Genomic DNA, 23,438 nt, shown 5'->3' with positions numbered 1-23,438 from the left:
GACGAAGAGGTATAGGATATTTAACAATCTTGCTAGCCGAACTAAAATGTTTTTGTTTTCTCTCAATACATTGAAAATGCAATTTTATTACATCAATAATTTGCTATATCATGGCATCAATTGCCATTTGAAATTTGGTTTTATTTGAAAATATATCCAAATAAATTAGTAAAACTCAAACAGGATACGTTTCAGAGAGTGGTTTTTAATCAATTTTTGAATAAATAAAAATTATTACAAATTAGAAAAATATATATGAACACAACAAAAAATAAAACCATAATTGAAGCGACTTCCTGTGCACGCACAGGAAGTCTTTATTAGTTTCTGTTCTTTATTAAGAAGAGAAACTCTTTTTTTTAATAAAAAAATTTTAGAAGAATTGTAAACAGTACACGCACTTCCGATCTCTTCAGTGGAACTGGGGCATATGGCCCCAGTCTTATGCTATCGTCATAAAAATGGATGATCTACTCGGAGAGACAATAAGTCATGGATGAGGATCATTGGCGCTTATGGGAAGCAACAATTTTCTACTAAAGCTTCCTAAACCGGTTCATAAGAGGGAAAATGTCCTAATGTCGAAAAATCGAACCAAATCCTGGAGTAGTTTTTCTTTTAATGGTCGGCACAAGTTGCATAAGTTGTTGCTATGTACTACTCTATCAAAATAGATAAAATAAGGGGAAAAGCTATAATCGTACGCGGCCTACCATTAAATATCTTACGTTACTTAGTTTAATGTAGTAGGCTGAGTGCTCGAAAAAGTGGTCCAATCCGATTCATTCTCAATGGTGTTCGGTCCAAAATATGTGAGTGCACTAAGTTTCATGAAAATATTTAAAAAATTGCTACCTCTAGGTTGAACGTAAAGAAACATAACGTACGGGCAGACAGACAGATAGAGACCCTTAGCTGGATTTAGAAAGTCATCTTAAATCGATCGGTATAATAAAACGTGGGAATATCTCACGTCCTTCTGGTTGTTACATACGCCCGCATAAACTTTTATTATCGTACCACAAGTGATATAAAGCATGAAAATTTGAAAAAACTTGACATATGACTGACTGCATGCTGCCGACTAGTGGCTTTACATAAGGGTCAAAGCCATGCCGAATCGCATTACCTCGAAACGATACGTTCGTCTTCACCTTAGATTGAGGATGCCGCCTTAGTGTGATTTTGTATCAAACAATGTCTCAAATAAGCTCAAGGCGGATGGACAAAAGCAGTGTGCGGCACGTAGTCGTTTATGCCTTAGTACAGAGCGCATGCGTTATCTGCGTTCCATAGAAAATGTCAAACTAACTTTTCATTATTAATCGTCTTAAGAGGGTTTAAAATGAAAACGATCACGCTTGTCTTACTATTTATGCTCAGATAATCTAACAATGAAGAAAAAATTCTATAAGTCGACGGATTCTCAAAATTCGTTTCAATTTGGCTAAAATATTCTCTCTTATTAGTTAACTTAGTTGTTCTCTTACTTACTTCTCTACTTTTCGATATATTTTTGGCAAATATTTTTCTTCAATTTGCAATTTTCTTTTGTAATCTGTATTAGTCATTAAAAAATTAAAACATATCTTCTTTATTATTATATTTAATCTATCTTTGACTTGCACTTTACACGCTATAAAATCTCACTCTCATACATACATTTTTTTATTGCATGCATAAAATTTTATTTAACCCTTTTTGCCATTCAATATTTTTTATCCTTTTTTTCTTTGTTTCATTTATTTTTTTTTCTTTTTTTCTCAATTATATATACGATTATTATTGCTGTTGCTACAATTGTAGTGTTATGTACATATATATATATAAGCCATTACGATCAACTGTTGCCATGAGCAGACATAGCATAACATACAAATACAATGAAAGCATTTATGATTTTTGTATTCCGTATAGTGAAAACAATTAAATTGCTTGCATTACGCGTCAGATGAAGTCGCATATATTATAATACAGTCGAGAACGATATTGGCTTTGTTCCTTTAACGTGTATTCATTTGTGTTTCCATTTTAGTGCCCCCAGACATTTTAGATTATCCGACCAGCACTGATATGGTAATACGTGAGGGTTCAAATGTTACATTGAAATGTGCTGCGACGGGCTCACCCACACCAACGATAACGTGGCGGCGCGAGGGTGGTGAACCGATACCAATACCAAACGGCACCGAAGGTATGTATAAATGCACATAACACACATAAATGAATGCAGTTAACAGGCAAATACTAGAATAATTTTATAGGATTTTTTACATTCTACTACTCCTACAATCATTTCTATATGGAATTTGTCATGTCGTGACGTCTTGAAGTGAAGATGCGTGGTTAACACTTACTTTTTAGATATTAAATTTTGTATTTAAAAGCTGTATTGCTTGTCTACCTGTCTTTTTCTGTTTGTTTTGTTTTTTTTTAAATTGCTCTTTAAAGTGCACAAGAAAAAATTGTAATTTACTATTAATGTAAAATTTGTTGTCTCTTTTACTCAGTAATGAGTTATAATGGTTCATTTTTAACTATCGCCAAAGTGAATCGGTTAAATATGGGCGCCTATCTGTGCATAGCTTCGAATGGTATACCACCAACGGTCAGCAAACGCGTCATGTTGATTGTGCATTGTAAGTATAGTTCATGCATTCATAAAGTAACTAATTACGTAGGCGTTAGACCGAAACATTCATTCACATTTATATGCAAAGGTAATGTAGACATAAATGGCTAAGCATTGCAAAGCTCAGGTGGTTTTTGTAAAGCGAAAATGATAATAAATATTATAATAATACGAAAGTAACATTTGCTTATTCGTAAAATTCAAATAAAAAAAAAAAAAATATATATTAAACGAAAATAGCATTAATTCCTCCATATTACTTTTTCATTGGTCTTTAATCGGTTTCTAGTTTGATAACGTTAGAATCGACCCAGATGCTCTTACTGAGACAAAATTAACATATCTCCGACCACTGCAGCATGGGTCGAACATGGCATTCTAACTAAATTGCTTACTAGTTAAGGGATTGGGGTGAAGAGGATGAGGTTAAGGAATTGGCGGATATGGATTGATCGTAGCGTAGGATATGGACAGGGATGCCCAAAATTGAAGCTAACTCTCGGTTTGGAAGACATTAAATCATCTGTTAAATAAGAGAAGGGAAGGAGTCCCGGGTTTCCTAAATCGTGGAACCGAGAAGACCTTTTTCAGTAGCATTCGTTCTTAGGTCAAAATTCGTGACCTGCAGAATAGACACAAAAGTACATAGACAGAAATCAGACAGACCGACGGACGGATAAACCTACAAGTCTACATATAAGCGTAGTGCATAAAAGGTGGATCTATCTCAAGTCCGCTTGAATGTTGCATACATTCGCCAAAGGTTAATGTGCTATGTGCAACAAGTCATGTACGGTATAAAAATTAGCAGTAAGGGGACTAAGTGAGTTTTTTCACTTTTCTTCTTTTCTCCAAAAACGCCAACGGTATAATGCCTAATGACGAATTTCAATATATAACATTATTAGTATTAAGTCGGCTCAAAAGTATTCTACCTAAGATCACTAACTTCTTATTGACATTAATTACTCATGGAAGTATTGCGTTCATGTTACTTAACTTATTTTAAGTAAAGAATTAAAAACTAAATAAGCACTTAAGAGTAAACTGCAAACGGAAATACTAGTGAGGCGAGCATGAAGTGAATTAAAAATAAAACACATCTGTGAGCCATTTTACTTACTGATCACAGGGGTATGTGCACAACACGTTTATATGCAAGATCGACAACAGTTTGCATTGTATAGTAATCAACAAGTTTTAAATTGACAAAGAGATCTTAAACAGAATAAATACTAGTAGAGGCTAATTGAAGAGGTTGTGAAAGAACAAAAACAACCAACTAACTATAATAATCATAAGAGAGCTATTTTTCGAGTAATGAATAAAAGTCTTGTTAAAGACGGCGCGTAATGTAATTAACAGTAACTTTAATTTAAATTGTTTAAATATTATGAAAACACATTCATTATTAAAGAAACTCTTCGCCAAAAAGCGAAATCCTATCTACATACGAATATATGTAAATATTGTTGAAGTGGTAGTGAGCGGGGGAGTGGGGAAGCACGAGTTTGTTAACCGAAGCCGCATACACATCTTATGCATTCCTGTTGGGAGCCACAACATATAGTTTCCGTTGTACAAAAGCTTAGTACTTCAGCCCTATGAACAATTTTTTTTTTTGTAATACGAAAAGGTAAATAATATGTAGGAAATGTTTTCGGGAGCCGCAGTTTAACATGTAAACCGTAGACAGCGGCAAAGTTTAAAATATATTACTTATGTTGTATAGCGTATGCTAAAGGAAGTATAAAGCGGATACTTGAATATAACTTTCATCTTTCACCTTTTATAATGTGTTTTCAATTTAAATTATCGTTAGGAATAATCATATTTCGAAACCGGAAATTATTAGAAATTTTCAAAAAAGAAAAAAAAAAAAAAACAATTATTATAAAGTAAAATTTCACTAATAATTTTTAGTTTCGAAACTAAAAAAACACATCCTGGCCTCTGTAAATTATTTATGTCAACTTTCTTTTGCTTTTAACTCGTCCGCATGTTGTAATCCATTCATTGAACACGTGCTAATCTTTTTTGCTTTTTTCTTCTCCAAATCGCTTATACGCTGTGTATATAGTTCCCCCAATGATTTGGATACAAAATCAATTAGTTGGAGCAGCAATTGGGCAAAATATTACATTAGAATGTCAATCGGAAGCGTTTCCTAAATCGATAAACTATTGGATGAAAAATGACACAATTATAGTACCTGGTGAGTATGTAAGAAAACATTGTGACATTTACATACATGGATATGCCTCTCATCATCACATCTATTCATAAATATTTAAGCTTAAGAAATAAAAATAATTGAGAAAAAGTTTAGTAAGCGTATTAAATATCCACTGCTTGAAAATAAACTTTTTCTTAACTGTGGCAAAGATGTTTTAATAAAAATCCCCTGCAAATAATAAGCCGGCATTTACGCCGGTTGTTCGACGTACATTCAGGTTTAGCAAGAAAAAATTTATCTACAGATCCGTAAAGCATTTTATCTGCCGAAGAGAAAGTAAAAAACTCATCTCATCCATGTATAGCATCGGTGTCCATCAGTTATTCCAACAAATTGAAGATGCCGAAAGAAACACAAACATGTAAACATTTGATTCAGTGGATTCCACGGCTTGTTATCTATTCTACGCTTTCACTATATCCCCATTTTAATTATACAAAAAATATATTACATTCCGCCGCCAACGAGTCTTTTCCCGCTTAATACCGATCAATATCGTCTAAGCTTTATTATGGTCTTTGAAGCTCCTTTTTAAGTGCTGCAGCGGTTCAACATTCTATAATATTGAGTAGGCGTGGTGATTTCTTACATTTTTGCACAGATGCTGCAGGACCGTTCACATATATACGCATAGAAATATGCATATAATAAATAGCATAAATGTAAATTTTTATCATTGTATTCGTTGTTGTTCTTTTGTAACCAGAAAAAACCATAGTTTATTTTTGAAAAGCGGGATGATCTCGGTTTATGTTGTACTGTAGTCGGGTCAAAATGGTCAAAATTTAAATACTGACCTGCTTGCAAGAACTTGCAACGTTTTGTAGCAAATTCGTAGCCGTTTTCTGCATTTTTGCGCTAAGAAGAATTTTTATCGCAGACATCACACGGACAGACGGAAAGATTTGTAATTTGATGCTGATCAGGAATACATACACTTTATGGGATCTCCGACACTTCCTTCCGGGTATTGTAAACGTTTTGAGAAAATAAGCCGGCGATGGGTATAAAAAGAGCAACTCTCTCCCATAGTTCCGCACAATGTACATGTAGGTAAAATTTCACAGGAACCCAAAAAAATAAAACAAAGTAATGTATAGAAGAACTCTTATGTATATGGCTAATGCATCAGAGCAATCACATCCATTAATATTCATCCGTCGTTAATGCACTTGATCGAGGTTTTATCATATCATTCATATCGCATACATTTCAAATCATGGATGATTTGCTTCTCTTCGTAGGTTAGTGAGTAGTGGTAGAAAGCTTACGCTATAACAAATTTGTTTAAATACCTCAAAAATTGCTTTCTATAGATTAAATGCGATAATATGCGAAGACAGACGGGCAGCAAAGATTAAATAGATTCGGGAAACAATTCTGAATCGGTCAAACCCTTGCAAGTATTACATGCAATATGTCAGCAAATATTTAATATACCTCCTGCATCAAATGATGCATAAAAAGGAAAGAGAAAGGAATAATTTGTCATTTATTTATTTTTTTTTTTTTTATGAATGCGAGGGAGATCTTGGATAGTTTTCGTTGATTTCCAAAATCGAGAAGCAACTTGGCAGCAAACATATAATTGCGATAACAGCAATTTGAAAAGAGGAAAAGACAAGCAGACATAGCTAAGCCGTTCTGCTATTAGCACTAATTAAAAATGCTTGTGGAGTCTGTGACACGTGTTGCTATGCATTGCAAACTTCTATCAAACCTAATGTATATTAACTTTGATGGGTGTAATAAAACGATGCATATAAGAAATTAATGCAAACTCTGGATATATTCGCAACTAGTGGACGACATTATCGTCTTGTTGCTGTCAGCTGTACTGACGATGATTGGAATGTCGAATGTTATTGAGTTTTTCTTCCACACCAAACAATTCGTTACTTGATCTTAAAGCATTTTTTTCCTCTCTTTTCTTCATCAGTTTTCAACCAAGTGCACTTTTTGTATGTAGGTTACGCAAAACTGTTTTTGCAATAATGATAGCTTTTTTGTTTTAACAATTTTTGCATTTTATTTACACATATGGTGCAGTTTTTCCATTTTTTATTTTCTTGTTTTCATCTTTCATTTCGCCGTAAGTAATTTACATCTTTTTGTACTCATCATCGAGAGACGAAGGGTTTATGCGTTTTGTTAAAATCTTTGCAGCAGAAGAAAACTTCAAAGACCCCATAGAGTATATATATATGTTTGATCAGCAGCAAATTATGGATCAATTCAAACATGTCCGTCTGTTTATCTATGTAATGTCTGTTGTAAATACTCTACCCGTTACAAAAATGAAGCTGTTGGGCAGAAACCTTTGAAATTCCTGCAGGCAAATTGGTTTTGGAAATAGGACAACCCTGTCGAAGGAGCCGTACTACGTAAATGGCGAACATACCCGCTTTTTAAAATGAAAAAAAATAGTTTCTTGCTCATTGCTCAGAGAGTACAGCAGCCATACCCACAAACAATTTGAACGTCTTTTCTATCGGCGATCTTAGGAACTGTACAAAAATGGAAGAAATTGGCCACACCTACCCTGCAAAACTTTTGTAACGCGTGGAAGCAAGCTTCTAAAATCCTGTATATATCCTGTATACATGCATTCTTGACAAGTGTCACATTCGGAATACTCTTAAGCGCGTCCGTCTACTCGTCCGTCCCTCTGTCTTTCTGCCCAATCAGATACTATCTGTGGCAAAAATGAAGATGTCGCTTACAAATTTGCAAAAGAAATTGCGAACTGGTCGAAAGATAGGACTACAATGCAATAAAAGCTGCGAACGGCGTTGTTTTCTTTGTCTTTTGCTCATCACTTGTAAGCTGAAACTGATACATCTGATCTCCATTTATATTTTATAAAAGATTCGCTCACAACTGAATATAATATTTTTTGTTTTTTTTTTGCTTTATTCACCTCCTCTCATGTTAACCATTATGTTTTCTTCGTTTTTTATCGACTCTTGTATATCGACTCTTAAAATGGTTGCAATCAGTAAATAAAACTCGCAATGGTAAAAATAAAAATTTTATCAACAATTAATACTTAAACTGTTAAGGAATGCTTTTACTTCTTTTAATACTCAAAATGTTCTTTATGCCCACCATCGTAGGCTGGTGATATATTTAATTTCTCAAAGCATTTGCAACGCCCAGAAGCCTAAGCAGGTCCGTCTGTCAATTGTATAATATCTTCGATGTATATCCTCTTGGTGGCGAAAATGAATATATCGGCTTCGAACTCAGCAAAAGCATTGCAAGTTATTGCACGCAGGTTGACATTGAAAATGGTCCAAATCCTTCAAAGAAAACGTCCACAATACAATAATAAGTGAGAATACTTTTATTTTCAGAAAGAAAAATTTTAGTGCATTCTACTCTTTACCCGCAAGAACATTTGCATACATTTATTTAACGTAATGTGGGTATAAAAGATGCATGCAGCCATGTGCTGGCGAATATAATTTTCTTACTTCTTTCTCTTTTGACTTTTGATTATTCGCCTTCTCTTTAAAAATGTTATCTGCCATAAGTTGCGAAGCATTTTTTATAGAATTTATTAGCACACGTACACAAAGCATTTTAGGTAATTTTCCAAAGCTGTTGTGATCCGCTTTGGGCTTTTACACCAAGAGTCAAAGTTTATTTCACACTCTACTGCTAGAAATTGGAGCAATTTAGAAGAAAAGTATGATGTAAAATAAATAATATATTAAAAAAAAAAAACCCAATACAACATAAACAAAAAACCACTAGGCCAGGGCTCAAGACCAGATCATTTAATACAGTTATTTATATATCTACTTTTCAAAATAAGGCTTCTTTGGGCCAAAACACATCGGTGCACCTAACTTGATGAAATTATTTTAAAAATTGCAGTCCATAGCTTGAATACAAGAATACTAGGACAGTTGTCCAACGGACGAAAAGACAGACAGATCTACTCAGAAAGGGATTCTGAATAAATCGTTATAATAAAAGATGCGTCTATCTCAAGTTCTTCTCAGCGTGTCTATACACGCCAAAGAACTTAACATACCAGGTATAAAATATTTATTAAGGGTTTATGTTTTTTACTTTAAAAAATGTTTTCATCTTAAACACAGGAACGCCGGACTGACAGGCATGGGTAGATCAATTAAGACAGTCATTTTGAACCGATCGTTAACTCTGAAGTCCTTCTGGTTGTTCTATACATTTATCTTCATATATTCCTGCAAGACAAGTGGCTTACGGTATTATGGCAAGAAGAAATGCCGACACTGACACACTGCAAATATCTTGATCAATTTGTTGAAAATTGTGATAGCTTACCTGGAAGCTCTCGAAGGCTCTCTTTCACATTAGCAGAGCTGGCCATTGCCAGATTGCTGTTACTTTTAGGTGCTTGCGGAATATTAAATTAGTTCCAAGAAGCAAAACGGCGTAAGGGCATTGCTGGCAAAATGGCAGCACTTTCTCTTTTCCAATAATACATACATACATACATATTAATTTTACCGTTTAGGTAATCGATTATTTTATAAAGTTCTTCGTATTTTTTTTTTTTTTTTTTGAGAATTAGTACTGTGCATTTTTAATTAAACTTTTAATACGAGAAACGTGGAAATAAGTGTAGCTTTGTACAATTCCATGCCAGAAGCTCTTGTATGCAATGAATTTTAGAAATAAATGAAAGCAAAAGAAACAATTGCTTGTTATGCGTATTTGATTTTTAAAGGTGTACGTGCAATAAATACATAATTCTTATAATATTTTACCTTAATATCTTTGAAAAGAAATTTATGATTTAATCAATGTTCAAATATCAATACTTTACAGAAATAAAGACAAAGATACACATTGTGTTAACTTTGTTTTATGTAACTCTTTAAAATTAGGTTGGCAAGAAAGTATTTTATATTATTTCAGGTTGCAAGAGTTGGTTTAAAGAGTTTTCGTTAAGATTCTCATTAATTTTTTATAATCGTATAATGCAATAATGTCTTGGCCATGCGCTGGCTAAGTAACCTAAGCATTATTTTCTCTTAAGTTTGTGCGTATATGTGCGACACCGAGACATAGCCGGCCGATTCAGAATTACATTCTGACTTGATTTAAGCTTGTCTGTCCTCCTGTCTGTCTTGTTTTCTTGTGTTCAACCTATAGGCCGGTAAGGTATTCTAATTAAATCTGGTAAACTGAAGCGTTTTGGCCGGAGGACGGGCAGTATTGAAAATGGGTTGGATCGGACCACTCTTTCGATCACCTCCCATATAAATCTTTTTTTTGAAAAAATCGAATAATTGCAGGGTGATATAGGTTATCTAAAAGTGAACAGTAGTCTACTGTAGTCTATTGTACTTCGGAATTGTCTTCATAGAAAGACATTTGTTAGAACTTATAGAAAGGATAAATGAAACTTGTGAAGTTAACAATGTAGCAGACTGCACAAGTGACTGTATTTTTCAAAATTTTCAATCTAAAGGATTTTTGTTCAAGAAAATGGAATTGGTAATGATCAAATCAACAACCATAATTAAATAGATTCTTACAAGTTTCGAAAAGACAAAGAATTATTGTAATCACCAAATCTACCGCACACATATTGGGCTCGTTAAATACGAATTAAAAAATTAAAAAATTTATTCAATAGAATCACAACTTTTTTAAATGGGCTTTTGGTGAACATTTATGCGATAAGATGGATCTTCTTAAAGCAAGTGATTTTGGTGATGGCAAGGAATATTGAACAACGAGAGAAGAAGTTTTATCATTTTTTTTTTTCGCATTTATACTATGTTTGTTTAATTCCTTCACGGAAGAAAACGAAGGAAAGATAATAAAATTAATATATTTTAAAAAAATTATGCAGGACAGCAATAATGTAGAACTTTACGCACACTTTGTTTGGTTTGCTAAAAAGTATTAGATGCTGGTTTGTTCAAAAACTTAATGCTCTTCGATGATGGATGTTTGGGTCATTTACGTCATAATAATTGGCTGTGAGCTTCCCCCTTTAACTTTTCCTAAATTATTATCTGTACATTAACAAAACTAATAACAACAAAATTAATAAAAATTAACAAAATTAATAAAAATAATGACAACGATGATAATAAAGAAAACAACGCAATTATAATAATAATGAAAAATTATAATGTAATATAAAATAACATATAACACATGGAGCTGATAAAACATATAAAGGACATGTATAAATATATGTAGGACTTGAAGGAGATGTGGAAAGAATTATTAAAACTCCCATCGTTATATCATGTGCGCGAGTAGTGGCAAAGACTGCAATTAAAGGCCTAACGTACTTAGAAATATATAGTTTACTGCTGAAGGCTGAGGTGCTGCTCTCCTCAACGAGCTTGCCACAAATAAATGCAATTGCTAATGGAAAGTACTGAGCCCAAGTCCTTGGTAAACACCCGATGTGCAATGAGTGAATTTCCACCTTTGAGCTGAGTAAGGTGGAACTGAGTCCAACTACCTTGTGTAGTACACCCGAGAACGGCTCGGAATTCATAGTTTTAAGCTGAGCATCGTAAAAATACAAAATAATAATAAGAGTAATAATCATGGTAATAACAATATATATACTTTGGATTATATAATTCTGTGTAAGGAAGAGATAATAAATTGATTAAAAAGGGAGTATACAACAAAGAAAATAATAGTAATAATACAATGATTAAAATAGATAGTAACAATAATAATAATAATATTTTTTTTTGTTTTTTTTTTTTTTATAAAGAAATTGTCTGTATTTGATCGCCCACTGTAGAGGGTATACTCAGTATCATAATTTGCACAACAAAGGCGGCGAAACAATCTTTTGTTTACGATGCAAAACAAAGCTATCCTACTGAGAATTTGTGGTTTTCACGTAATCCAAAAACTAAAACATTATGTGAATGATAGAAATTTTCACTAGTCTAACACAGCTCACACACATCCCAATTTGCATTTTCCTCACTCTTTGTTTGATAGGATGCAAAACATCTATGAATGCAAAATTATGCAATTGTGAAAAAAAAAGAAACCGTAAATCATCTCATTTAATCGAAAATGTATCACCTTTTGAAGTTTGTTGCTTTTCGTCAAAAAAAAAACCGAAATTACTTTGCGGCGAACCTTGGAAAATCTTCACAATATTTCAATAGAACTTGACAATGCTTTAAGTATAAATTAAATACAAATATTATCACAAATTGTCTAAAACCCACAAACTCAAAAATGTATACATTTACACTTGAAGAACATACGCATTTATATATAATATATACAAAATATACGAGGAGTAACTAAGTTTGTAATTCATTGTCTGAGTCAAAGCACAGATCACTTCGCTTGGTATTGCGAGTGAAACCTTTTATTTGTTCAAATTTTATCAAAGTCAAAAACATGCATGAGAGACACACACTTCTGAAAGCAGTCGTATTAAACAATACAAATAGTACAAAATTTACTAACACACATATACGCCCAAAGATATACATTTATAGATAGTTTTTATTATTTACTTAGTATACAGGATTTATATATGAAAATCATGCAGGTTTCTCTCTTACTATCTCCAATATTTGTTTACTCTATCATATATATATATATATATTTTAACTTTCTTTACAACAACAAAATTCATAAATAAGAACAAGAACAATAACAGGTTTTAAATGTTATTTTCTTAAATGATTTCATTTCTGGTGCCTAGTTTTTGAAGTAGATATGCGCATTTGTAAATATATATATAACGTTTCTCTTAACACATAATAGTGCATAGAGTGCGTAGTGCAGGAAATTTCTGTTTTAATCTAACTTGACACACATTTATACAAAATTGCTTACTATATATATACATATATATATATATGTATATATATATGTAAATATTTGTACCGTATATATCCGTATACACTTCATGTTATTTTCTTCAAATTGTTTACACACATATGCATCCATAAACTTAAACTTGGTCGATATCAATGATGTGCGTAAATCTATTTATTTCGGTTTGCATTTCGACCACAAAACTTAATTTACTAGATAATCACCAACAATCATAGAAACAGCAATAACGAAAACCCAACAATAACAAATACTTTACAATTAGTTAACCTAGTTTTCAATGTAAACATAATTTGAAATATAATGGATCAAAACTAACACTTTGGTGACCAAGCAGTTGCTACCAAGCAAGCAAGCAAGCAAGCAAGCAAGTAAGCAACTAACTCCTTTAATAAAATATATAAATAAATAAGAAAGATATCAGAGTACATCTATAATGCTTGTCTTTAGAAACCAGAAAATGTTGGCAAAGTAATGGAAAAACTTCTGCACAAACTCTTCGGAGATCTTAAATTCAAATACACATTCGACTGTTTGCGCCTAACCTCTCTCTCATGAACCTACGAAAATATTAAATTAAGCAACAGGGCAGGGCAGGACAAACGGGTGGAGGAGAAGTTTTCTATGCGAAAACCTCTAATGTATAGAAGTTTAAACAAATTTCGTAAACAAGAAACACTAGAGAAAGTTATTAAATCAATATGTATACGATATTAAATTAACTTTAGACTTGCATTAGGATCGCTGTTAAGTGAGAGATAAGTTTTGTGCAGTCTATCAAATTAAACGGAAAATATGAGATAAAGACGAGGGGTTGCGATTACCGCACATGTTAAACTCTTCACTCTTCCGGGACGCCATTTATCGATGTAGTGCTCATTTCGTAGAAGTAAAGTAAAGTGTTTGATTAAAAAAAAAAAAAAAAATACAAAAAATTAAAGAACAATTTCTGCATTTTAACCGATTTGTAAAGAAGCACGTTTCATCATCTTTTATTTCCTAGTTAAAGAAACCTTGAGTTTAATTTAATTTTTTTTATTTTTAGTTTTCCGTTTATCACATTACAACGGAGCAGATGGGTGAGAGATATTGTTTTCTTTGTAATTCAGGCAATTTCATCTGTTTTAGTTAACATGAGTTGAATTTTAATATATTTTGCAAAAATTTATTGAGATTTAAAACAAATAGTCATCGCATTAAAACAGAAATCTAATATTCCGACATACGAGGTGGGTTCAAAAAAAAAAAGAAAGTTGACTTGGACTTAGTAGTAAATAGTTATCGCGTTAAAACAGAAATCTAATATTGCGATACACGAGGTGGGTTCAAAAAAAACAAAAAGTTGACATAGACCAAGTAGTAAATAGTCATTGAACTGAAATAGATATCTAATGTTCCGATGTACGAGACGGGTTCAAAAGGAAGAAAAGGTTGACTAGGACTTAATAGTGAATAGTCATCGCGTTAAAACAGAAATCTAATATTTCGACATACGAGGTGGGTTCAAAAAAAAAAAGAAAGTTGACTTGGACTTAGTAGTAAATAATCATTGAATAGAATAGAATATTCCGAAATACGAGATGGGTTCAAAAACAGAAAAAGTCGAATTAATAGTGTCCAAGTTTAAGAAAGGGCTTTATAAAGCTACAGTATACATTTGCAACGAATAATGTATCGTCGCTAGCGGTTTCATAAAAACCGCTTAATATCTTTGATGTTTGAAAATTGTAGTTTTTTTTATTGTTTATTGGTTTTATTTTCGATTTTGCACCAAATTTGCAATAGTCGCAACAAAATTCTCCAAGCTTTGTTATAAGCCAAGGTTATTAAGACACAGAAATCGTTTCACAAAAACAATGCGTGGGACTTGTGGCATGCTTAGGCTCGGAGGTTGTAAAAGTTAGAGAGCTGGAACTTTTCACATTTACTTTGCGAAATACTTTACTTATTACGTGAAAAAAATGGAAAAAATCGGCCATGCCCACACAAGATTATAAGTGAATAAATTTTATTTTTTTCACTTTTTTGAGGTTTTATGCTTATTTGTCATAAGGTACAACGCAATGAAACTATTCGGTACATTCCTCTTACGAAGCTGTATTATCTGCGTAAAAATTGGTTAATTCTGATGAATGCATATGATGGACACCGCGACCTGATGGATTATATTTTTATTTAATATCATCAGCGATCTGAGTGCCAAATAAGAGGAGTACAATGTGGAGAGTGCAATGCGAATGGCATAGTGTTGGGTGTGCGAGATTCGGCCACCGGCAATTATAAATTACTTACTTGTTATTATTAATTTGGGCAGAGAAATGAATTCTAAGACTAAAGTCTTAAATTATTTGCATCTAAGACTATCGGCTTATGGAAATAACAAACAAAACTAACAAACAATGAAAATTTGAAAACACAACTTATAAAATGTCTGTGGGAAATTTTTTAATAATATTTTTAAAAGACTTGAAACATAAATGCTCACTGCTGCGTCTGCTTCATATGGCTGCAGTCAATGAAAATGCTTTACGATTGTTCAGCCGGTGAATATGCTAGAGAAGTTGTAAGGCGAATATGGTTTACTTATTTGTTTCGATATTCAAATATTTTACAAATGTATTCTCAACGAGCGTAATGGACCAATTTAAATCAAAATAAAATGATATGAAAGTCAAAATTAATGGAAATTAAATACTTTATAATAGATTTTCCGAAACTTCTAGTATTCATCAGTATTAATTTACTCTTTTTTTTTTTTGTTTTTCTTTTTTGTTTCTTCTTTGTTTTCACTCTCATTTTTATTTGTAAACATAGGTGAACGCTTCATACCGGAAACGTATGAGAATGGATATAAAATAACAATGCGTTTGACCATAAACGAGGTGGAAGTACATGATTTCGGTTCATATCGTTGTGTGGCAAAGAATTCTCTCGGCGATACCGATGGTACAATTAAATTATATCGTAAGTAAAGTTGACTCTCTGTACACTTTATATAGACGTATATATATGTTATTGTTGTTATTGTCAATGATAAACATTTATCAGTTTGTGTGCGTATAGTTAATTAAAAACATACATATATGGAAGGGTAAGAAAGAAATGTATAACAATATAAATTGACATGAGGAGATAATTGGCACTGATGCATATGTCCACATGTCTGTTTGCGAAAGGAATGGATTTATGGACACAAAGTCACAGAGACAGAACAAAGATTAAATAACAGAGGAAGAGAGGAAGTTGGTAATAAGATAAAGTCGGATAAAACAATGCAGAAGCCACAAAGCGTTAAAATCAATCAATGAAATTTAATTTAATTAAAAAAAAAAAAAAAAAAAAAAACAAATAACTTATCAGATAAAAGCGAAAAAGATTGTTATTAACAATCTATAGTCGAGAAGAGGCTGACCGCATAAAATAACAAGGATCAAGACATTGCTTTTACACTTACACTTATATTAAAATACATTATTCAAATCATTAATATCAATAAAAGTAAAGCGTGATGCAGAAGAATTCCTTCGTGTCTGCTTTGAACACATAATTAAATTTCATTCTTGACTTTTTATAGCTAAAGTTAATATCGTTGCATTTATAATAACTTGATTTCGTGCTGCCGGCTCTCTCATGGTGCCGCTCTTCTTCATCTTCATGTATACGCTTTGAAATCTTTTGTTGGCATCGTCAGTGATTGATTTAATTTCCTGCCTATAAAAGCATCTCATGTTTGTAACATCCTGACACAATATTTAATTATTCATTATAATTTCATTGTAGTGTATATCCTGAGACATGCACAAAATAAAAGTCCAACCATTCATTCATTCGTACGCAACATGACACACAAGCTTAATATTTCTGAAAGAAAACACTGATATAAACGCAGAAACTTATACGCACACATGAACACAAACACGTTTTACTCAAGTAGAAGTTTAAACGTCAGACTATTGTGTTTACATGAGCATAATAATAAATATGTAAAAAATTATATATTTTATATATATTTTATATATATATTGTATATATATATATATATTTATTATATATACCATGTATACATATATATACATACTTGTTGTGTACTTGTTGTCGTTATTGTTGTTATTGCTGTTGTTGTTGTTGTTGTTGTTGTGCTGAAAAAACATTGAATCAATTAAAGCTAAAGTATGTATACCAATCTGTAACCACCCACATATACAACAAAAAGCAAAAAAAAAAAAACACCAACCAAGATGAAATATTGTGGTTGTAAGTGTTACTATTGTTGCATAGCTGTTCCTATTGTTGTTGCTGTTTTATTGAACGAGAATACAATGCTTTCATAAACATATATTAAGAGTGCCCTTATATGTGTTAATTTTGTCATTTGTTATGTATGGAAAATTACTAACACTAACTGAAATTTTGTTTACACTTTGCTCAGAGTGAATTAATATAGATTTCTTCGTAACACAACACAAAATGGAGGAAAAAGAGAAAGATTAATTTAAACCTGTCGTATGGCATGTCTCCAAAGGTCGAAGTAAATAGATATAAATAAATGGTCAGAGGAGCAGAGGTTAATAATTTCATGCCATATGTTGTTTGTTGGATTCTTATCTTAACGAACTTGTTTCGAAATTATATCTTTCCTTTAGCAATTTGCATGAAATTAATTTTTGATATAATATTAAAGTTGCCACATACATCTACATGCATTATTGATTGAGTTTGCATTGGAAAACCAATAACTAGCATATGTGATGAATTGATGAGTTGTCGTACGCTTTTTCCTTCACTCCCTTGGAGAATGTCAACTATTTTAGAAGAAGGAAATACACTATACACTATGTCTTGGAACACCAAACGATTTGACTTTGTCATCGTCTATCTGGTATTCAAGCGCCCTCGGTTTGTCAGTTCTCGCAAATTTACTTCTAAAATATCCTGCAGACTATATGCAGCGACATCCGGTTCGCGCGTTACCGATAAATTTGCTTGATATGCTTACATCAATTTGAACTTTTCTGTTTGGTTTTCTGTTGATTGTTTCTTGATATTCAAAGCATCCTTAACATCCTATCCCAGTTGTGGTGCATACTTTAAATTTGGGCGGTTATATGCAGTGATCATCATTCTCAGAAATTTATTCTAAGTCGATTTGAGTCTGCATGTCCTTCTGACCTTCTCATTTTCTTGTATTCAACTGCCGCAATATTTTGGATATGAAATTTGATGCAGTGACGTACTTTGGCCCAAGGTCGCACGCTATTGGATATGCTTTGGATCGAGTCACCATTTTGATGACTTCCCAGATAAGACCTTATTTCGAGAATTTCTTATATGAATCTCTTAGAATCGTGTAGGGTATTTAATGGTGGACCGTGGCTAACCATAGAGTCGGATTGTCTTTAAAATGAATGAATTGGAATATATAAAATTGAAAAAAAAGCTAAAGTGATATCGATTTTTATTTTTTCATTTTTTTGCAGCTAAAAAGCCATCTGCGGATATAAGCAGTTTGCGATATATATATAAAAAAAGGATACGAATGCCAAAGTGTATTGTTGTTTTGGGGGAGACTTTAGTACAAAGATCTTGTAGAACACAGTTCGATGAGGTGGAAAAAGTTTACTTGCAAACGAGAATTTTTTTAAACAATGGATTATTACAACTATCTCTGAAGAGTAAGGACTTGTTTGCTATAACACTTGCTGCATTAGAAAGCATTGAATAGATTTTGACATGGCCGTCTTTCTCTTAACTCGTCCACCACTAATTGCATTTGAAGTCATGCGACGCTCTCAAAAACTGAAATGTCAATCATACAATCGATGGCTACCATCAAGATTTCAAAACGCTTTTAATCACCTTACAGATGCACCCAAAGCAGGAAAAGGAAACTGTGCTCTAAAATTTCACATGAATACATGCAAAGTCTGTCTTAGAGGGGAGCAAAAATATAGTATAATGGCCCATCGTCAACTAACAAAATCAGAAATTATTTTGAAAACTTCCTCTACTTTTTATTATTTTCATGTCTTCATATTCACCTATACTATGCGTATCATCTAAATAATAATAAATATGTAAATGTTCCTATGCCCAAAATCTGAAATCCATGAAAGTTCTTTAGTTTGAAGTTTTAAACCAATATTCCATCTTCAAAGGGTCACCTTTTTAAGTACAGCCCGCCTTTTTGAGCTTTATCCGCATGCGACAATGCAACATATATACAAAAAACATGTCGATAATTATTTATTATATGAAAAGGGCAGCAGAGTCTACCGATACTTAAATATATATGGACTTTCGTTCCTCGTTTTACGAGTTCCATACACCGGGTCGTAGTAACAGGTGGCCAGGTACACCTAGTATTGCATTTAATTTATATATGTTTATATACTAGGTCCAAGTCGTGGAAATTCCTTAGCTCTATCTTTTATGCTTATCAACGGAACATTCTGATTTCACCAAAAGTTAGCATTAAACAGAGAGCATTTAACCAAAATCGTTTAAAAATTAACGTTTAAAAATTTTACAATTTTACTCACACTACTGAAACAAACAAGTACATGTACAAGTAATTTCTATACGACGACCGTTAACCGAAATCGATGCTTTCTTTCAAATTCATTATCTAGAAATGCAAAGAGCGGAAAAAATTAATTGAAAATACATATCAGTGATATGTCGGGATTGTAACATATTACGGTCACGATGTTGCACTACGAAGTTGTTTGCACGTGATACAGTTGGCGTTTTATGCGATTGGGCTTTCTGCTCGACTCAGGGAACTGCCGGATTATAAGAGAATTGCGCGTTCGTCACGCATTAAAAAGCCGTCTTCATCACTTTGAGCAATCTGCACTTTTGTCCAACCGCCGTATGCCTTTGCATTAATTATCAATCGTCTATCATGAAAAAGGGAGATATGATGTAAAGTTTACCTTGCATAAGTTAAACAAATTTCTTTCTCTCTCTCTCTCTCTCTCTTCGTTGACCAGGAATGTTTAATAAGCCAGTGGGCAGAATCCATCTGTACGCGTGTTTAAAGTGACTGAAGGGACTATGAACGCATATGTGTCCTTCGTTTTATGTTGCTTAGTTTTATGGTAGAGAGCAATCCATGCTTTGAAGATATATCGTATTAATTTTTTTTTTATATTATAATTTGTTGTTGCATCTGTTTACTTATTTATTTCTAATTATGCTTCTGATTTCTTTTTAATTCTTTTCCTACTTAATAGGAATTAAATATTTGCTCAATTTGGTTTCGAATTGTTTTGTAAGTTTTTAAAACAAAAACTTTTTTTTGTTTTTTTTTTTTTCTTTTAAATTTCAGATATACCACAAACGACAACTGTCACCACTTTGGCACCCACAGTATCAACAACAACAGCACCTATGTCTCAGCAAAAGTACCATAAAGGTATGCACACATTAGTCTATATCTTATAAGCATATCGATGCATATATATATTCTCAGATATGTACATATGTTTTTTCTCTTTGAACGTCTCTGTTCACATATATTTTACATATATATATATATACGTATAAGCATCTATGTACATATGTCGTTATTGTTGTGGAATTTTTCAAATTATGTAAATTTACTGTAATGACAAAAACTAATTCCATAAATTTTTCAATGCACACAGAACAACGTTACAATTTTCAACAAAATAATAAAAATAACCAAAATAATAATAATAATAATAACAACAACAACAACAGCAACTACAATCACAAATTGCAACGTACAAAATCAAGAATGGAATTACCGCAACAACAACAACAGCATCAACTTCATCAAGCAATCCAACAACAAACTGCCATGAATAATGTATACGTGGGTGCAACATCGAGCTTATGGAATACACAACAACAACAGGATCATTACGTACTAAGAGAACAACATTACAATCGGCAAGGTAAGCTTAGCAGTAAACGTAAGTACAACAAGCAAAGAGGTAAAGTAGCAAACACAATCACTAACACTATAACAACACATATAACGCCATCGACGCAAGCAACACAACGTAAACATAACAATGAATCCTATTTGTTAGAACCGTAAAATATCTATGCACACAGGCGCACCCATACTCTCATATGAGAAATGTATCGTAATGTATTGAATCATACACAAGTAGTAAATTCGAAGCATTTACTAGTAAAGCAAAAAGAAAAAAAAAAAAGAAGAAAAGCAAGCAAAGGGAAAAAGCAAAACAAACTCGCATATACAAGATGCTAACCTATCTTCTTATGTCTTGTAAATTGTAATAAGTTGTACGGTAAGGGTTTAAAGAATTCCAAGCAAATAAATTTTTATTTAGTTATTTTTCCCTTCACTTGTTCTATATCGTTATGCGTAATAAATTTTAGAAAAATCACGTAGAAAAATTCCATAAAAAAAAAATTTTTTTTTGCAAATTTGTTTTTTTTTTTCTTTGTTTTTTTTTTTTTAAATTCAATGGAAACCGAACGCTATTCTTTGCATTGCCTATCTTTCTTCCGTTTATAAAATTTACAGATTTTAAGGATTTCTTTTCGTCTCACTGTTACTGCTTATAAGAAGAGTTTAAAGGAAATCCATACCAATCTTTGTGAATTGTCGGTATTCACTTTGTTTTCGAAGCACGGCAGCATATAAATCTAAGCGTTTCAGAAGCATTAAAGTGTCACTTCCCTGAAGTAACACCGGGTACTGCATGGCTTTGTTGATTGTGCTTTTTTTTTTTGTCGCTCTTCTCTAATCACACTTCCTATTGCTTATCGGTCCATCTGTTCGCCGTTATTTCTATTGTACTTCGCTTGCTTGCAGTGGGTTGAGCAAATTTTGTTCTCATTTTGCATAGAAATTCATTCATCTTTTCTTCTTTTCTCAAAGCAAATGAATTTATTGCATATAAAATATCATGATTTTGTTACTGAGAAATTTGTCTTGGTGCTTAAAGTTATAAAATTTTCTTAGTTATTTAGTATAAAAAGAATTTTTTGCAAGGAGCTAAGGTAAAACTTGAAATTCACCCCCCATTTTAGTCCAAAAAGAGATAGCTTTAAGAATAGATATAAGTATGTAAATAAAAGGATTCTGTCTACCAGCAACGAGAAATTTAACGACAACACAACAATTGACATGGAAACACAATGGACGCTTGAGAATAAAGATCGTGTGACTTTCATAAAAATGAATAGGAAGAGAAAACTTGCTATCAGCAAAAAAACAAAAAAAAAAAACGTAAGCCCGGTATATTCAGTGATCGCATTACACAGGCGTTCGAAGTGCATCGGTACTTTGCCAATCATTAGTTTAGTTTAGTTTCTCGGTTTTAGGTTTCCTTATGCAAAGTCCTTAGCATGTTTCTCGCAAGCAAGTTCTCTACATTTTGAAAAAAGTTAAAAATTATTTATAATAGAACATGGCTTGCTCTAGTGCTTAATGAATGAAATATTTACCAATGGCCCCTTTGGCGTTTACCGGGCACCTTACAGATGCCTTCCGCAGTAGAAAATTGCATAGTTTATTCCGCTACCCAGGCCCCGCTATGTGGACTCTCTAGTTTAAGTGTCGCAGAATGTTGTTGGTATCATAAAATCTTTGAGTTAGAGTACATAGGGTCATTAAATAAATTTTTTCATTTTTTTTATTTATTAGTTTGTAGCAAGAACAAAAGGGTAAAAGAGATCAACATGAATTTGTTGTTTCTTTAGATTAGATTGGTTCATGTCATTTTTATATAAAAATGAATTCAATTCTCGAACACCAGGAACACCTCTTTTTACCACATTTTCATGTAAATCTGCTCTTATCTCACCAGTAATGTTCATGGGTAAGGTCATTGAGAGTTCACGGTTTATTGAAGTTATGTCGCATAATATTTGCGGCGAGTTTTCATAGGCATTTCTGGGGATTACATCATCGCTGAAGTTGTCTGGTGATAATTTCATACTAGCACGTAATGTATGGAATGATACAACATTTTATTAAAAACCCATATACCGCAAGTCAAAATCATTTACAGCGAGTCACAAAAAATCACTAATCATGTTGCAGTAGCACCCTTTAGGATTACTTCAATGACCTTTCCATGTTAAAAAATGACACTTTCAATTCTAAAACCATACCCAAAAGTTATGTTTCGTACACGCACAGGTCTTTTGGAGAACATCGGATGGCTTCTTTACACCAAATGAGCAGTAATCCTAATTTACGGAGTCAATATGAGTTTCATGTCACATGCATGGGACGTAATCGAGGATTCACTGTTTTCATAATAAATTTTAACAATTTCTATACCCTTTACAACTTTGCATATATTGCCTTCAACAAATGATGTATTGATGTAAACCCCGGTCATAAGTGTCCTTCGGAATAGCAAAACGGATTACCCATGTATATATCCCGATATGATTTCTTTTTATCATAGGGAGAAGGAAAGTTTATGCAAATTTTTGTTGTTGCCGTTCATATTTATTATATTATAATATTTCTTCAGACTTCCAGTTACACATTAGGTGATCTGTACACCAAGCTAACAGGAATGATAGCTGAAAGTGTGCTATCTCGTCATGATTGCTGGTGTTATATCACAAATCCATAAGCTTGATTGCATACGCGACCGTCTGATCCACAACAGAAAGAAATTCTTTGCAATTATGTTAACTAACACCGAAAACCTACTCTTTGCGGGCATCAAGAGAAAAACGTGAAACAAATGTTTCTTATTAGCATTG

At 32.7% G+C, this 23,438-nt stretch overlaps 1 protein-coding gene across 3 annotated transcripts in view; it reads left to right on the top strand.

The window, feature by feature from the left end:
• Positions 1–23,438, top strand: part of LOC119633856 (neurotrimin) — a 57,113-nt gene that overhangs the window by 16,161 nt on the left and 17,514 nt on the right. For 2 of the 3 annotated variants that reach the window (XM_038027640.1, XM_038027641.1), the window contains 6 exons: positions 2,036–2,194; positions 2,511–2,639; positions 4,713–4,847; positions 15,525–15,674; positions 20,041–20,127; positions 20,360–20,632. In XM_038027640.1, coding sequence (XP_037883568.1) covers positions 2,036–2,194; positions 2,511–2,639; positions 4,713–4,847; positions 15,525–15,674; positions 20,041–20,127; positions 20,360–20,632 — 933 coding nt within the window. The remainder of the gene's footprint in view (positions 1–2,035; positions 2,195–2,510; positions 2,640–4,712; positions 4,848–15,524; positions 15,675–20,040; positions 20,128–20,359; positions 20,633–23,438) is intronic. The other variant, XM_038027642.1, reaches the window with a different exon arrangement.

This window comes from Glossina fuscipes, unplaced genomic scaffold, assembly GCF_014805625.2.
Source record: "Glossina fuscipes isolate IAEA_lab_2018 unplaced genomic scaffold, Yale_Gfus_2 2, whole genome shotgun sequence".
In the NCBI taxonomy this organism is placed as follows: Eukaryota; Metazoa; Arthropoda; class Insecta; order Diptera; family Glossinidae; genus Glossina; species Glossina fuscipes.
Note: the sequence above shows the minus strand (reverse complement) of the source record. Positions and strands in the feature narration are given on the sequence as shown.